This window comes from Schistocerca gregaria, chromosome 4, assembly GCF_023897955.1.
Source record: "Schistocerca gregaria isolate iqSchGreg1 chromosome 4, iqSchGreg1.2, whole genome shotgun sequence".
Lineage (NCBI taxonomy): Eukaryota > Metazoa > Arthropoda > Insecta > Orthoptera > Acrididae > Schistocerca > Schistocerca gregaria.
The window spans coordinates 614,109,991-614,129,256 of NC_064923.1; the positions used below are offsets into that span (position 1 = coordinate 614,109,991).

General features: G+C 39.7%; 1 protein-coding gene across 1 annotated transcript in view; it reads right to left on the minus strand.

The window, feature by feature from the left end:
* LOC126365941 (cytoplasmic aconitate hydratase-like) overlaps positions 1–18,205 on the minus strand; it is a 357,848-nt gene extending 339,643 nt beyond the window's left edge. Inside the window, exon 1 of the mRNA XM_050008715.1 lies at positions 17,782–18,205. Within this exon, the coding sequence (XP_049864672.1) occupies positions 17,782–17,863 (82 nt within the window). The 5' untranslated portion in view covers positions 17,864–18,205. The remainder of the gene's footprint in view (positions 1–17,781) is intronic.
* Between the last annotated feature and the right edge of the window lie 1,061 nt (positions 18,206–19,266).

The following is a 19,266-nucleotide window of genomic DNA, read 5'->3' on the forward strand; positions in this document are numbered from 1 at the left end:
CAAATTTTAGTAATAGGTCATATTGCGGCTTACTTTTAATATAGTAGGTCATATTTCCGTCAACGTTTGCCAAAAATGCATATATCTTTTTTCTCGTACCTTAAGGAATACCCGAATAAGAAAATGAATATGTTGCTCACGAGACAACATTTAACGTGCTATTATGAAAGATAAACAGATAATTAGTACACAGCTTTATTTCTCAGGACTGTAGCAGAAAATTGGTGTACCACAACAGTCGTTTCTCGAACATAAAACATTGTTGCGCAGAGTCGACAATACGTTCTCAGAGAGAACAAAGTCGGCTTCTGCCGTAATGATCATCACAGTCGCACAGGTGTTCCCAGTAAGCAGTTGGAACACAGCCTTTGCCTTGTTCAACATGCCTAAAGCAAAGTGCTCCGACAGCGTGAAGCTGCGAGGATATGTTCGAGAATTTGGAGAGAAATTCTTTAGTACTGATGTTGGGAAAATATTATTTTGTAAACTGTGTGAAGTTAAAGTTAGCGCAGAAAAGCAAACACTGTTATTTGAACAGACAGGTCAATCTTCAGCCGTGCAATCATTCTGCAAGGATTTGTGTGAGATGATGGTGTCCTGCAACATCCCACTGGAAAAGCTGAAGAATCCACGCTTCAGATGGCTCTTGGAGAAGTACACAAGACATCCAGTTCCAGATGAATCTACACTGAGAAAGAGCTATTTATCCGTATACTACAATGATGTGTTCAACATAATACGAATTACTATTGTTGAGCAAAAGATCTGGCTGTGGATAGGTGAAACTACGGATATTAGTGGGCTATATATTGCAAATGTTGTTGCTGCTGTTCTAAAAGTTGATGGCCCTGGAGATATGTTCCTACCAATGTGTGAAGTTCTCAATAGAGTAAACAGTTCGACGATTGCTATTTTGTTTGACAACTCTCTGAAGCTACTGTGGCTGGATGGTGTGAAAAGAGACAACTTTTTGATGTTTGTAACAGATGGTGCTTCATACATGGCTAAAGAAGCCAAAGGGCTTCAGATTCTCTACCCCAGTATGGTGTACATCACTTGCCTTGCACATGCGCTGCACAAAGTCGCTGAAGAGGTGCGATCAAATAACCCTGACGTGGACAACTTAATTTCCTGTGGCAAGAAAATCTATGTGAAGGCTCCACTGCGGGTGCAGAAATGCAAGGAACAAGCACCTTCAACGCCCCTCCCACCTAAACCTGTTCTCACACGATGAGGTTCTTGGCTTAATGCTGCTGAGTAACACTGTACCAATTACATCCAAATAAAGACAATCTTCTGTGAGCTTGATAGCGATTAATCAAGTGCTATCAAAATTGTGAAAGACATTTTTACACATACATTGTCTCGAAACCTGGCATACAATTTTTCAGTGATATCAAAAGCCATCAAACAACTTGAAGCTGTTGGCACTCAGCTATGTGAGGCTCTGAGTATTGTGCAACATGTGCAAAGTGAGTTGGGTCAAGCTCGTGGTCATGTGGCTGACAAAGTGAAAACCAAATTGCAAAGCATTCTCCAACGGAATCCTGGATATTCTACACCGTGCAGAATTAGTGACAGTCTTTCAGGGAATGCCACAACATTTGAAGATACTGAAACAAAGCTGAACTCCAGTGACCTGGCTGCCTTCAAATACGCTCCAGTAACGTCTTGTGAAGTGGAGAGGAACTTTTCCAGGTACAAAACTATCCTCAGCTCACATCTTTCACAATGGAAAACCTGAAAATGCACCTTGTGATCCAGTGCAACTTTGCAGATACTGAAGATTGATATATGGTATTAAATAATCTAAAATGCTTTAAATACTATGTAGAAATAAATACATTGTTTTACTGTTTCGATAGATGATCTTTTTACTGTACTTTGTGTACAGACATTCAAAAAACAGCAAATTAGCCACAAACCCTACAGAAAGAAAGAACTATACTTACAATATTTTGAGAAGTGAGATTTGTATTACTTTATAGTGAATAAAAAATTAAATAAACAAACAAGAATGCTTTAAATAAATGTCTATTAAGTCATATTTTATTTTTAAGGTCATATTTATGTAAGTTTTAGGTCATAAATGCTTGCATATTTCACTGTTTTTTACATAATTAAAATCTGGGCCCTACTCATTACTTCATGTGAATAAAGAGCTAGTTGCATTGCACAAGAACGAATTTTCTGAATCCGTATTGGTTATGTATCAATAAGTCATTTTCTTCAAGGTGATTCATACTGTTCAAGTACAGTATATATTCCAAAATCCTAATGGAAACCGAAGTCAGTGATATGGGTCTGTAATTGAATGGGTTACTCCTATTTCCCTTCTTGAATATTGGCGTGACCTTCCAGTCTTTACGGACAGACCTTTCGTCAAGTGAGCAGTTGTATATGATTGCTAAGAAAGGCGCTATTGTGTTTGCATACTCTGAGAGGAACCTGATTGGTATACCATCTGGACCGGAAGACTTGCATTTCCTTCACCACAGGAAATGTAAAGCAACACAAAGAAGGTTAGGTTCAGAAAAGCCCATAAAAAAGGGGAAATAATGGCTGGAGTAAGAATACCTTAAAAAACTCAGATTTTAACTTTAGCTCCACCTTCTTGGTCAAAGTGATGACGATGATGATTTATGTTGGAGGGCACTAAACAGCTAGGTAATCAGCGCACTTGCATTAATGTTATACCAAAGAAGATTTTCATGATCTATGGAAGGACATCAATAATCTGGAAAACTATGATTGATCCCACCACAGGAAACGTAAAGCAACACCAAGAAGATGAGGTTCAGAAAGGCCCGTAATAAAACTCCAGCGAGACACAGTGGGATAACAAAATAAAATAATGGAGAAAATACCTGTAAAGACGCTGTTAAAAAAGGGGCAAATAAGCTTGGCTGGATGACGACTTAGGAATAATACGTGACCCAGCCGCTCTGTGATACATCAAGATTGCACACCAAGTATTTTGGGAAGAATTCTGGACACCGCGCAAAATTTAAGACATGAACAACAGTTGCCTCGTTATCAGTTAAAATAGAAGGAAGATCCTGTGGGAGATCCAGTTCAACCCTCAGGTCGTCATATAGAACACACTCGGTTAAAATATGTCGTACTGACAGCTGTGTCCCGCATCTCTGACATACTGGGGGCTCCTCCCGACGTTAAGAGGAAGCCATGTGTCAATGGACAATGTCCCACTCTAAGCCGAGCAAGGGCTACTTCTTCACACCGTTGCGGGAGGAAGGATGTAATCCATGGTCGCACTGAAGTTTGAATGGAACGTTGTTTATTGTTCCTCACTTCCAGCCACTGGGACTGCCACCAACATAACGGCTTTCCTGGTCACAATTGAAATGATAGCCAGCAGAGGGACTGAACAGCGGGCAACGTGAGGAAAGGAGCAAGCTCCTTAACAGCAACATCAGTGAGTGCGTTTCCCTAGATGCCTATGTGCCCTAGAACCCAGCAAAACATGATTTCCTTGTTTTGCCTGTGCAACAGAAGGAGTGCGTCCTGCACCTGTTGCTGGGTACATCTGTTCAACAGCGAGAAGGGCACTTTGAGAATGAGAGCAGACGATAAGTTTTTTGTCACGACCCCTTCTCATCTGCTCCATTGCCCTCAGGATAGCAAAAAGTTCCGCATAATAAACTGAAAACTGTTCTGGGAGCCCTATCCTGAGGACAATGTCGGGGAACACGACAGAACAACCGAAAGCAACTCCCTGCTTAGAACTATCCGGGTAAACGTAATAAAATCTGGGTGACTGCGTAAAATTTCATTAAATTTAATTTTAAAAACATAGTCTGGGGTGCAATTCTTTTTGTAAGCAGTCTGTTCTGAAAGCAATCTGGGCCTTGGTAGTAGCCACGGGGAGGCCCTACTCCACCCTTGTTTTAGGACCTTCACGCCCCCCACCTGTAATAACTCAAGGCTCTCCCTTGCACGGATCCTAAATGGCTGTGTTGCGTATAGTTGATGGTCGAACAGCCGTTCCAGTGGCGGCTAAATAACGTAACTGGATGCTGGCGATGTAGGAACAGCTAATGCCCCATATGCTTGCCGTATCACGAGAAGAAGGCGTCGAATAGACAGGGGAGGCTCAGCAGCCTCTGCACACAAACCAACAACGGAGCTCATGCGATAGGCCCCTGTCGACAGCCTAATGCCCTCGTGGTGAACTGCATCCAGCATTTTAAGATATGAAGGTCTTGCTGACCCATAAATCTGACATCCGTATTCAAGCTGTGAAAGCACAAACGCCATATAAAGCTGGAGCAGACGCGCTCTGTCGGCTCCACAAGACCTATGACTGACACATTTAAGGATGTTTAACCCCTGTAGATATCTCAATTTCAGTTTTTTAAGGTGTGTCAACCACGTTAACTTGTCATCAAATGTAAGACCCAGATACTTCACCTTTTCCTTAAAAGTGAGAACGGCGTCCCCCATTTGTAAAATGGGCAAATTAAACAGACAGGATGAACTATTAAAATCATCACAGACTGTTTTCTCTAATGAGAATCTGAAACCTGTGGTGCAAGAACATTCCACCAACCCCCTGATCGTCGATTGCAATGGCCGAGTAGCTGTGGTGAGGCTGGAGGATGCACAGAAGAGTGAGAAGTCGTCCACAAACAAGGGACATAGTACTGGACGACGCACTGTGGTTGTGATACTATTGATAGCAATTGCGAAAGCCGTGACACTTAAAACATTCCCTTGAGGGACACCGTTCTTCTGGCCAGACAGAGCATTCCCAACCCTGTATCTAAAATATCTATCCGAGAGAAAGGACTGTATGAAGGTTGGTAGACGTCTGCGGAATCCCCACCCATACAGCTGCGATAAAATATTATACCTCCAGGTAGTGTCATAGACCTTTTCCAAATCAAAGAAATCACTGATGAGGTGTTGCTTACGAAGGAGAGCTTCTTGAATTGCAGCTTCGGGCAGGGTCAGGTTATCGAGAGTGGAGTGATACCTCCTGACTCCACATTGGGAGTGACTGAGTAGGCACCTGGTTTCAAGAACCCACACTAGGCACCGATTGACCAAATAATACAGTGTCATTTCTATGCAGTTTGTCAGGCTAATACTATCATACCTACCAGTGTCTGTCCGATACCTTCTTGGATTCAAAATTGGGATTAAAATAGATCCCCTCCATGAGTTAGGAAAATCGCCAATTATCCAAATTTTATTGAGAGCGGAAGGAGGACTTCCTTTGACCGACAGTCCAACTGTTGCAACATGGTGTAGGTTATCAGGTCGTTTCCAGGGGTTGTATCACAAGCAACTGACAATGCAGAATCCAGCTCCCACAGGGAGAAAGGCTGGTTGTATTCCTCCGTGTTGGTGGAACGGAAATCAAGATCAGCCTTCTCCTTGACCTCCTGATATCGATGGAAGGTGGGATTCTAGCTCGTATCATCTGTAATGGATTAATAAGATTCTGCCATTGTCTGAGCTGTATCCCTCATCGATGTTAAGTAGGACCCTGTATTCGTACAGCTGCTATTGGCGGTCGAGAGTTGCACCTTGAGATCGTCCTGATGGCTTCCCATACTTTACATTGGGATGTGGACTTATTGATGGAGCTCAAGAACTCTTGCCAAGACTTCTTCTTACTCTCCAGAATTATTCTCCTCGCCTTTGCCTGCGTCATTCGAAAGTTTGCAAGATTCGCATCTGTAGGGCATTGATTGCATCTGCATACAGCTGCCCTCCTGTGCCTGACTGCAAAACGACACTCATCGTCCCACCAAGGTTCAGGGCGCCTCCTAGGCACTTCCACAGACTTTGGGATGGATGCATCGGCGGCATGGTGTATCTCAGCTGTAATGTGATCGACGCCGTCACATTGCCTGAAAACAGCTAACTGTCTGTGAAGCATACAGTTAGCCTTCTTGAATAACCATCTCTGTGGCTTTCTTTCAGGATCTGCTCCATCAGGCAGATGGATCCAGATTGGGAAATGGTCACTACCATGAAGGTCATCGTCCGCTGCCCACTGAGCAATGTCCCCAAGAGCAGGCCAGCAGAGGGAGAGGTCTATAGTTGTAGACGAATCTTGACCCATGTTAAGCAGTGTAAGATCTGTTGTTTGCAGCATATCCTCAAGTACCTCAACCTTGGGTCATGGGGTGTTAGAACCCCACAGTGCACTGTGAAAGAGTCGGGGAAGTTCATTAAGAAGTTCGGTGAGGACCCCACTATCAAGAGGCTCATGGGGTGGTAAGTACACAGATCACACTGTGGTGTCGGCATGGGCCACTATCCGAACGGCAACCGCTTGTAGTGTTGTTTTTAAGGGAATAGGTGAGGAGTGAAAAGTGTCCTTTCGGAACACTGCGTCCCCACCTTTTGCCCTGTCACCAGAAAGGTTGTTGTTTCTATAAAAGTGATAAACTCCAATTACAGGTATGTCAGTCTCTTTAAACTCTCCTGTACAAGGAGTCTCAGTTCCGCCAGATGAGTCCTGTATCCATTTATATTCCATTGCAGTAAGGGAGTCATTTCGTCAATGTGGTCTTGATTTACACCTGTCTTTGTGCCGCGGTGGTGAGGTGCTTGTAGAGTGAGGCAGGGTTTTGGGGCTGACTGAGTCTGGTGATGAGGCATTAAAATCCATGATGTCCCCATCATCAGTCAGACATGCCAGAATGACGTTTGATGGCATCTGGGTCAGCTTTCGACCCGAATGTTGGGATCCTTTCCCTGCTCCCTTTCCCAGCAAGGAGGAGGAAGAAAAGGGGGCAGTGAGAGCCACTTTTCTTCAAAGAAACTTGGCGTTGAATGATACTCTGCTTTTGGGATGCCTTCGTGCTGTGCACTGTGGAAGCAGTACTGGTCTCTTCCATCATAGCTATTTGAATTGCTATGTCTTTCACTTTACTTTGGCACATATAGGTGCAAGTACAGGTGCTGCAGGTGGATAATGGAACACTGGACGTCGTCTGCGTCGAGGCGTCGACCTTAGTAACAGGGTTCTGCGCTGACAAAGCATAAGAGGTGGCAAAGACAGGGGGTTTCAATGCCTGATAGTCCTTTTTGGCTTCTGTGTACGGGATCCGCTTGGTCTCTTTGATTTCTTGCTTGGCTCGGCTCCGGACTGGGCGGCTTCCAGGGCAGTTAATACAAATTGCTGGAGATGCACAGTCTGTCCCAGTTTCATGGGCTGCCTTTCCACACTTTGCACAAGTCGCTTCACCTCTGCAACTCAGAGTTGTATGGTCAAAAAGCTGCCATTTGAAGCATCGCATAGGGTTAGGTACATAGGGTCGGATCCTTAGTTGGAGGAAATCTGCCATGGTGTGTTCAGGTAGCGTTGGAGAACTGAAGGTCACAATAAAAGTAGCAGTCAACATAGCCTCTTCATTGTTCTTGGGTGTCCTTTGTTCGACATATATGATCCCGTGTGGTGCCCATTCTTGTTTGAGTTCAGCAATGTCTATATCCATGATATCATAGCAGGTTACCACACCTTTGCTGTAGTTAAAGGGAGCTATACAACTCAACAATGTCGTCGTACTCACCTAATTTCTGTGACTTCTTAAAAAATTCCACCTACTTTGCCCAGTTGGTCTCAACAATCACGGAACCATTGTGCAACTGCTTAATAGTCTTTAGGGTGTCAGCGAGCCCTTCTAAGCTTTTATGGATATAGAAGGGGACACACGTCTCCTCCTTCCTCTTGATCACTACAAAGACATTGTGATTCATGATTCCTTGAGCCCCATTACTGACAACAAGTTTATTATCAGGAGGACTAGCCTCCCTCATTCTTTTTGATGAATGGGTCTGAGAACTCCCAGGTGGTACATCCTTCCCACTGGGAGGAGAAGAAGAAGATTTCCAGGGTTCCATCTCAGTCCCACGAACAGGTAGGGAAATAAAAGTCCACTCAGACAGAGCCCTGCATGCTTGAGTAAGCCTTATACAAGTGAGGTGTGGCAGGTTCCCCAGAGGTTGCTCGCTAACAGCTGTTCTACCTCAACAGACATATCTCATCAGTGAGCAGCACACCTTGAGATTGATGGTTTTTTTATAGAGGTTTATTCCATCCTCACTATCTGGGCAGGCAAGCCAAGATCCACATTCCCTGTGACACACAACGTTCCATCGCCTCACCGCATGGTGGTCACTGAAGCATGCCCAGAGCTAATGGAGACAGGGGACTGGCGGCACTTACCAGTCCCAAGCTCAGGAATCCCGGGGTTGTCAAGCCCATACCCAGCAAATGATCCCCTGGGGGCTCTTGGTCAAAGGGGGCAATACGTCAGAATTCAGTGTTAGTGAGTATGTGGTTTGGCAAGCAAGGAAACTGAAAATAGAAATTGGTATTTTATCAGTTCCTAAACCAAAAAGGGGGAATGCTATTGGTGATGAAGTGGTAAAGATTGTCACTGATTTCTTACAAAATGATGAATATACTCGAATGTTACCAGGAGCAAAAGACAAAGTTAGCATTCAGAAGAATGTGTATATGCAAAAAAGACTTATCCTTTGATACTTAGGAGAACTGTACACTTGTTTTTAAAGGGAGTATCCAAACATTAACAATGGCCTTCAAAATTTTGTTCACTAAGACCAAAGTGATGTATTTTAGTTGATGCGGCAGGCACTCATTCAGTGTGTGTGTGTGTGTGTGTGTGTGTGTGTGTGTGTGTGTGTGTGTGTGTGAGAGAGAGAGAGAGAGAGAGAGAGAGAGAGAGAGAGAGAGAGAGTATGTGTGTGTGTGAGTGTGTGAGTGTGTGTGTGTGTGTGTGTGTGTGTGTGTGTGTGTGTGTGTGATATCCACCAAAATGTAAAACTGGTTTTGGATGCAGAACACATTGAAGAAACGTACAAAGAACTTATGAAATTTATTGTGTGTGACTCGGAAAATTATGTTTGCATTCTTAATCACTGTGGTAACTGTCCCAGTGACAACAAACTGTTAGAATTATTAAAACAGGAATGATTTTACAAAAGATGATGAAATTGAGTTCAGGCAATGGCTGAACACAGATCGCTGGGTGGAACTGGTTAAGCGGTCTGCAACTGTTGGTGAATACACAGACTTGTTGCTAACAAAATTACAGGCACTTAAACCACACTCATTTATATCTAAGTGTCAGTCAAAATTATTGAAAATATTATAAGAGAATCTAACCCTGGAAAAGCAATTCTCTTAATGGACTTTGCTGAAAACTAAAGTTTTGTAATTCAGAATGAAATTCAAAGTTACCACTGGATATGAAGCGACTGTACAATGTACCCTGTGAGTGCTTATGTGGTAAATGAAGAAAGTGAATTGGTAATAGTTAACCACCACTTTGCAAGTGACACTGTGGAACATTATGTAGGATTTGTAAATGCTGTCCAGGAAGAAATCTATTAGTTGTTTGGCAGAGCATTTTCCACAAGGGAAGAAAGTAGATTATTCCACTGATGGATGTACTGCTCAATATAAGGACAGAAAAAGGTTAAAAAATTTATATGAGCACAAAAACGAATTTTCTATTAATGCTGAGGATTCCAATTTTGCTACTAGCCATGGTAAATCTTTGTGTGATGGTTTGGGAGGAACTATAAAACGTATATTGAAAAGACCTAGTCTTCAATTAGTGGATGATGCAAAAATAACAACTACAACTGGTGTTTACAATTTCTGTAAAACTAATATTGACAAATGTGTTTTTCACTTTTTAGAGAAAGTCAGTGTAGATTTCCTACGCAAGAACCCCGAGAAGAAATTTTCAGCAACATGCAGAATACTTGGCACCAGGAATTTTCACCATTACAAACCACTTTCTTGTGATTCTTCAGAGATTAAAAGAGTTACTTCTTCTGAAAAGCCTTCCTCGATTTTTTTTCATTCAGTGGAAATGGTCCACAATTGATATGCAGTCGTCGTCATCAAAATTCTTTTGTAGCAGCTGTATATGATGACTGGTGGTACTTTGTCTTCGTCAGAGATGTCTGTGATGGAGCAGAAGACGTTGAACTACTTTATCTCCTCCTGCCTGGACCAGCAGTATCACTCTTTGGGCCTGAGAAGGAATACTCTTGTACTGTGACCATGGAAAACAATTTGTGTGGAGTTGGTGTACCTAAATCAACATAAATACTTTTAAGAAGTTTCATTGACAGTTTCAGATATCTCCACTTCTGGACATGTACATTTTAAATTAACATTAGTGTGGCTAGAATAATTGTTGTTTAATGATGCTTATTTGACACTCTAAATAAAATTAACCCACTTAATGAAAATGTTTCAATCAAATTTATAACTTTTGCCTCTATACTTTCATGACGCAGTCTCACTATAGATTACCAGTTTACATAATCTGATTTGAATGAACTTCAGAACAATGATGTGATATGTGTTAAACGAACATCCAGTATCTATCAAAACTCAGGGTGCTTCTTCTTTCTTCTTTTTTTCCAAATAATATTAATTTCGATAAAAATAAATCTTGTATCAGCTGTGAGAAAGTGTTTTACATACCTAATACATCATTATTTGACCCACAACTGCTTCAGTTCATTTTCAGTATTCCCATAAGGCAAGAACAGTTATAAATTGTTTCCCAATAAAGATACAACCCTTCTGTGACATCTGGGGAAATATGACAGTGATGTGTTGAAAATAAAATACTTTCTGTTATTATTATTATTATTATTATTATTATTACGATTTCTGTCTGAAGAAATGCAATCTAAATGACAAACTTCAGTTGCAGAATTTACTTTTGTAAAAAATTTTCATTATTTCCCTTCATACTACATGAAGTATGTGGAGAAACTTTGCACTGACTATTGCCACGCAGAAAGTAACAAGCAGAAAAAGTTTCAGGAAAATCTCTGAAGCAGTGGGTGTCAGATGTAGATGACCTTATGTAGAATTATTTTTGTTTCATCACAACGTAAAATATTGTGATTTCAGATTTATTTGTGTGTTCATTTGTAGAAAACCCATTAATAATTTAATTTTATTAGAGTGTGTACTGTCTTGGGAATTATTTAAGGCTAATTATGAGTTCCCACCAGGCTGGAGAAATATGATATAAGCATTTTTCAATGTGTCTGTACTTTTTCTGGAAATTGGAAAATAACACTATTACATTTTAGTATGGTTTTCTGCAGTTTAATTACATGTCTGTGTAATATGTGCTTCTCATAACATTAAAAAAATTAAAATTCAACGGCTTTATAAACACCTGAGTTATGGGCATTTGTATATGTTAAGATATGTAAGATTATATCGACAGCTTTAGTTTACACTGTTGTGTTATAATTACTAAGTGGTTATTGTGTGTTCTGGGGTGTGTAGCTGTTGTTATGCAACTAATGATTAATCAATAAAACGGAACTCCAGGAACCTTTTACGTTTATATTAAAAAATACTCAACAACATGTTATGGGCCCAGGCACAGGTGTGAAAGTAAGCTTTTATAAATGTTAAAGTCGAAGTTGTACGCCGAAATCCAGAGCTGGTTAGGAAGTTATGAGTGTGCAAATCATCCATATTTTATGTATTGATCATTCTTGCACGCAGGCTATCGATACTTTTTCTCTGACTCAAAGCTACAAATGAGTGGTACGGTATGAACAGGACTTCCAGTGATTAAAAAGCTGACAGGGAGTAAAAATTACTCGACGTTAAAATTTGCCATGGAGCCGTATTTGGTTCATGACGAACTGTGGGATGTTATTGAAAACCCTGCTTGGGATCTGACGAAATGGGACGATTCTTGGAGGAAGATAGACAATAAGGCACATTCCCGAATTATACTTTTCATTGATAAGATGAATTATTCCCATATTAGGGACAAAAAGACGGCAGCAGAAGCCTGGACAGTCTTGGAAAAGGCATTTGAAAACTCAGGACTCACACACACAGTGGGCTTGCTCAGATAATTAATAGCTACCAAATTAGATAAATTCAAGTTGGTAGATGACTACTACAGTCGTATAATAATGATCATGAAGAGGAAATAGGAACTTTAATCCTGGCTAGATTACCTGATCATTATCAGCCTATGATTATGGTGCTTGAAAACAGTGGCACATGTATCATGGGAGATTCTATTGAAGCGAAAGTGCTTCAAGATGTCAAACCTGAAGACGCAAATGAAAATGAAGAATCTGCTCTACATACAAATAAGAAGATACCTACAAAACGTATTACTAAATGCTACAAGTGCAATAAACCGAATCATGTTGCTAAATATCGTTATGGAAAGGACAAAAAAAGGAGGAAGCTCGTCAAAAAATACCGATGACAGGTATGTATTTAGGAAACAAACACAACAAAAAAACCTATTTCTTGTTGCTGATGTTAAACAGTCTCATGGAAGGGACATTTGGTATTTAGATTCCTGCACTTCGACTCACATTGGTAATGATTGAAAGAAGCATCATAATGCCAGCCATGTAATAGCTCAGGGACCAACGTGGTAGGTGATGCTTCAGTAGCAGAGACTACTGGAAGTGTTGATCTGACCTTCTATACTGGTAATAAAACAGTAGAAGCAGAAGGATGTGGCCTCATTCATGTCCCAAACTCAGCTGTGAATTTACTCTGCATTAGTAAAATTGTAAGCAAAGGACATAATGTGACTTTTAACAAAAATGGTGCATTCATCTACGATGTAAAAGGTGAACTAATTACCAAAGCATTGCCTAAGAATAGGATCTGTTGTTAAAATACAAGTGAAACGAAACAGTGCTACAATATAAAAGATAGTGTCTTCTTATGGCATCGTAGGCTAGGGCATACGGATCGCAAAAGTATGCCAGTGTTGTAAAATGTTTCGACAGGAATAAATGAAGATATTGTGATTAAGGTTTCCTGTGTGTTGTGCATCATGGGAGAACAGTCATGTCTTCCATTGAAACATAGCAAAAGGTATTCTAAATGCATCTTAGATTTAGAACATTCTGACTTGTGTGGGAAAATGGAGACTGCTTCTATTGGTGCAAACCAGTATTTTCTCATATTTATTGATGATTTTTCAAGATTCAAGTTTTTCTGTTTCTTGAGAAAAAAAGAGGTAACAGATATTTAAAAAAACCACGGAGGAAAAGCAGACCGGCAGAAACATCAAGTAGTTGCGGTCTGAAAATGGAAAAGAGTATGTCAACTATGAACTAAAAGGATTTTTGCCTTCTGAGGGTATCATCCACCAGCTTACAGTACGATACAGTACACAGCAAAATGGTGTCGCCAAGAGAGTTAATAGAACATTGGTTGAAAAGTCTTGTACTATGATGTTTGATGCTAACCTACCAAAGAAGTATTGGGCTGAAGTTGTGTCTACAGCTGCGTACCTATCAAATGGTTCACCGTCCACTACACTCGGAGATAAGGCGAAATATGAACTCTGACATTGGGAAAACCCTGTTTATCATATCTGAGAATTTTTGCCTGCAGTACAAAGGTTCACATTCCAAATCCACATCGCAAGAAGTGGGATAAGAAGTCACAGAAGTTGACATTTGTAATGCCAGGCAACCAAAGGCTATCGATTCATCAATAGGAAGACTGGCCAGATAATTGTCAGTAGGCATGAAAAATTCCTGGAAGATGTGAGTTTTTTAAGTTCAAAGACAGAGGAACCTAAGACCCTAAATGCCTTAGGATTGGAACACGAAGCAGTTCTTCAGGAAATCAATACTTCACAAACTGAAGAAGAAGTTAAATCAGCAGACAGCGACAGTGAACCCTTTTATGGCTTTGACAGTGATTCTACAGGAACTGAAAATCATGACGAGGGTCAAAATGTTACACTTCGAAAGTCAAACAGGGAATCAAAACCCAAAACACGACCTGATCATGTTACATACTATTTGAAAGAAGGAATTTCAAGTGAAGACACTGATGTCAAGGGAGCTTTGGAAGAAGCGAATGATGAAGAATGAAAAAAAAAACAATGAAGACAGAATTCACATCTCTAGTTTGTAATAACATATTTGAAGAAGTAGAGCTATCCAGGGGACACAAACCACTCAAGACTAAGTGGCTATTAAAAATAATGCCTGGGACTATCAGTACACCAGAAACATTTAAGGCATGCCTAGAGGTAAAAGTTAGCGCTCAAATGGTTCAAATGGCTCTGAGCACTATGGGACTTAACTTCTGAGGTCATCAGTCCCCAAGAACTTAGAACTACTTAAACCTAACTAACCTAAGGACATCACACACACCCATGCCCGAGGCAGGATTCGAACCTACGACTGTAGTGGTCGCGCGGTTCCAGATAGTAGCACCTAGAACCGCTCGGTTTGCGCTCAATTTCAAGGTGTTGATTATCAGGAAACCTTTTTACCACTGTTCAAGCATGCATCCATTACATATCTCTTGTCTATGCCAGCTCGAGAGAACCTGGAGATCGATCATGTTGACATCTCTACTGCTTATCTCTGTGGTGACTTAAATGTTGTTTATGTTATTCCACCGGAAATTTTGCAACTCCTGGAAAAGTATGGAGGCTGAAGAAAGCTGTTTATGGACTCAAACAGGCTGGTAGGAATTATTAAAAAAACTGTAACTGAACAGATCAAACACTGATCCATGTACCTATTATCACATAGATCAAACCAAACTTGTCATCCTAGATTTATATGTCGAAGATATATTATTACTCTCAAATGAGCGAATTGTTTCGGATCTTCTTGGAAAAATTTTGTGAGATAAAAGATTTAGGACAGATATGCCAGTATATATGCATAGAAATTACATCGGAGAAATCTGGAATGAGTGAAGCCAAGCCAGTAACAGCATCACTTTAACTTGGTTTGGAGTCTGAAGCAGTCGAATCACATGATATCAAGGTACCATATTAACGAGCAATAGGAAGTCTTCTATATCTGTCTCAAATCTCCAGACCTGAAATGTGTTTTGCTGTAAATCTCCTTAGCAGATATAATCGTTGTTTTAAAAAGATTCATTGGTTGTCAATAAAAAGATTCTTTAGATATTTAAAGTGAACTATGGACTACAAACTAGAATATTCTGGAGATGGTAACAGAAATATAATTCCCTTCAGTGATGTAGATGAGGGCAATAAAATCAATGACAGGCACTCTGTAACTGGTTCATGCATCAAAATGCAAAAATCATTATTTTCATGATCCATTAGAAAACAAAAATCTATTGCACTTTCTACTTGTTAAGCTGATTATATGGCCTTGGCATCAGCTGTTCAAGATTTACTATTGTTAGAACACCTATTGCTTGAGGTAGATCCAAGCAGTGTCATGAATTCATTTTCAATATACTGTGATAATAAAGGAGCCATTCCATTAGCCAAGAATCTAGTGATGAACTCCAGATCAAAGCATACAGATATAAAGTATCCTTTTATAAGAAGGCATGCTGTATCAGGTGTTATTAGCCATAATAATAAGCCTTCTGGAGAAATGGTTTTAGCCAATGCTGTCACAAAACCACTTAGCAATACCAGACATGAAACATGTGTAAGAAACTGTGAAGGAGCGACCATACATTTAGACTTCATACTGTGTGTCGATGTCAGTTTAAGGGAATACGTAAGTTGATAACGATAGTTTTATTGCTTACTTCACTGTGTTATAATTACTCTGTGGTTATTATGTGTTCTGTGGGGTGTAGCTATTAGGCACATACTGATTAATTAATAAAACGTTGTTTCAGTAAGCTTTCATATTTATATTGTAAAATGCTCAAAAATGTAAATAAGTACCTTTTTGCATTGGCATTCTTGCAGAGCAAAGTGATCAGAGTATAACTACATTTAGAATTTGATATAAAAAAATTGTAGTCTGAGACCAAAAAGATTTTCTTATGTTATAAGCGTAAGCAAATGTGCAAAGTTTCATGAGAATCTGAGATGATGGGTGATACGACCTGTTTGATTTGATGTGGAATGACCCTAGATGTGGATACATAACTGCCATTACTTGCCACAAAGAAGTGCACACAAGTCAGTGCAATGTTTTATATGGGCATAAGAGAATGCACCCTAACAACTGCAAATTGTGAGAAGTAGCTATAGCTATCCAAAGGCATGGTAGTATCTGAAGTAACATATGCAGGAACATTGTATCTTAGCCCAAGACCTCTATTGTCTACAAGCTCATTTGTTCCTATGTAAGCAACAACTTCTGTATCCTGAGGCGCACAACTTAGGGCCTTCCATCACACTTTCAATGGTTATGACACATCTAATGACTTGTAGTCGATACTCTTCCCTCATGTTAATTTCTAAGATAATTAGTTTCAGCTAATCTTAAACACATTTACTTATTGTAAGCAGTAATGTCGAATGTAGCTTACTGCTTTCTCAAGTAACAAGCTTCTGTAGTCATGACTGCAGCTAATTAATCTCAGAGAAGTGACCCTGATACAAAATTATGTGCATGTAGAATGATAAAGAATGAAGAGATCTCATTTTTACCTAGCAACTATTGTCAAGTAATGCACGCAGGACCATTGTTACCATTTATTGTTTGCTAGTGTGACACAAAAGTGAATGAGGATTTGAGCCATAACAGTCTTGAGTACATAGCTAGTGTTGTAAAAAATTTAATAGAGAGGAGTAAAACAATTAACTTCAACAAACACATATAATTTGTGCTTGATAACTTCTACCCTATTGATATACTGCAGAATTTTTAATATATAGTGTGTGTATGTGATGTGTGTGTGTGTGTGTGTGTGTATGTGTGTGTGTGTGTGTGTGTGTGTGTGTGTGTGTGTGTGTGTGTGTGAATGAGAGAGAGAAAGAGAAAGAGAGAGAGAGACAGACAGACAGACAGACTGGACAAAAACTGGTTCAAATGGCTCTGAGCATTATAGGACTTAACAGCTGAGGTCATCAGACCTCTAGAACTTAGAACTACTTAAACCTAACTAACCTAAGGACATCACACACATCCATGCCCCAGGCAGGATTCGAACTTGCGACCGTAGCGGTCGCGCGGTTTCAGACTGAAGCGCCTAGAACCGCTCGGCCACAACGGCCGCCCTCCGAGTGGACGTAGTTAAGTATAACTACCTGTGTGTTAAAAAGAGAGACACCTTGAAACAATCAAGTAAATGGTCAGTATATTGCAGTGTTTTTCACTGATGAAGTGTACCGCAAATGTAAACCAGATTTATTCCAGATCATGATATGTCGCCATTATGATCCATGCAACATATAAACAACTTACTAACTAAAACATCTTTCCATGCATTACATTGTTGAATTACATTATACAGTGCAACGATACAGAGGATGAAACAAAATAATTTATTGATTGGCGACCCCATGGAGTGCTGTGTGTGCAACAAACATGTATGTTAATTAAAGGGAAGGTCAGCGTTCGTCCTAATATTGATGTTTTATTAATAGCAGAATCAATTTTGTATCACAGAGTGATCATCTTCGGTGCTGTACACATTCAACTCAGACACTGGTATCAAGTTGATTGATAACTTATGTGCATGTAGAGTTATCAAGTTGATTGATAACTTGATACCAGTGCCTTGAGTCTAAGGTGTATAGCACTGAAGATGATCACAATGTGATCGAAAATCGATTCTGCTATTAATAAAACATCAATATTACGGCCAACGCTCACCTTCCTTTTAATTTAAAATGATTTATATTCAGATATGCCTATTATTGGGAATAAACACACACATACATTCAAAATTTGGATATATGCTACTGATGTTAAGCAGATTTATTTTTGATAACTCTTCTAACATTACAGTATTTTAGAAAATTAAAAAACACACACAAACACACTTACCGTTTCTCGTATGTATATTTTTACAGCATTTGTGTATGTTAACGAAAATTTGCGCATATATACATGCAGATCTGATGCCCATTCGTGTTTCACTGTGAACTGTGTTAAACAGCACTCAGAACTGTTTTATACACATTACAAAATTGTCAATGTTTTACCACAGTGTACATAGCAGCAGAAAAAAAGAACTTCTAACAGAACAATGGAATCCTGGAAGAAGCAGCAGGTATGTACTATAAAAGGATGATAAATTAATTTGTATAAATTATCTTGTAATGAAAAAATATACTTATGAGGAAATTGTTGTTTAAAATACGTTACGGAGGATTTTGTTGGATTTATCAGCATTTTTATTCCTAATACGTACACACACAAATATAAAACGTTAATGTTTTACGCATCTTTGGTATTGTACCTATACAGTGGATTTTCTTTTATTTCAATGGCAAGGCTATTCAAATAGTAGAAATCCGAATATTTTTATGGTACTGTCTATGTTTCACTTATTGATAATTAAATAAGGCGACGTAGGGACTATATATATATATGTTAAAAGTAGGTTTGCTTCGGTTTTCCGATGGCATCGATGGATGCCTCTCAAGTGGCACTATCTTTCTAGATGTATATAAGCTGTCTGTCTCCAGGAATCGTGATGCAAAGGTGTGGTAGCCAATGCCCGCTGTAGCAGACGAATGAAACCAGATTAGATTAAATTCAGCTTTTGTTCCATGAGATGATTCTCACAGGTGTGGAATGCGTCAGAAAGTATAACTGAAAAACAGAAAATCTGAATACAATACTCACTTCCTTGATCATTTGTCAAGAGATTCTCTAGACATGTGAATGCATTATAGTAAACTAAAAATAGAAGCGTTATATTTTTATATTATTAGAAAGCCAACGCCTATGACAGAGTTCAATTATACCAAATTTAAGGATACAAATGTAATAACAATAACAGTTTAGAACGTATGCAGTAATATTTCATCTCTAAGGGGTAAAGTTTGAGATAGACGGTGCAACATTCTAAAAAGAGAACGGTTGCAAAACACTTGTGCGTCCCATATCAGAATATTGCTTAAATGTGTGAGACGTGTACCTGGTAGTAACAACGGGAGAAACTGAATGTGGCGAATGGTCACACATATGTGTCACATGGAAAATTTTCAGCAAAATGCCGAATAACATCAGTTAGCAGACGCTTGAAGAGAGACACCAAACCACAGCTTACAAGGTTTCAAGAACCAATATTAAGAGGAATTGCAAAAGATATTCGTACGTTAACCGTATCGCACCCGTCGAGATCGCGAAGATAGGGTTATGCTAATTTCCTCATGCACAATGGCATGTAAACAGGCATTCTTCCTGCGCTCCATACATAAATGAATTAAGATATAATGAGCTGTTGATTCAGTTCGTCTGCTAGACGACTACTGCAGTTTTGGATCACGGCTCCGTGACAACAGAAGAACAGTATCAACGAGA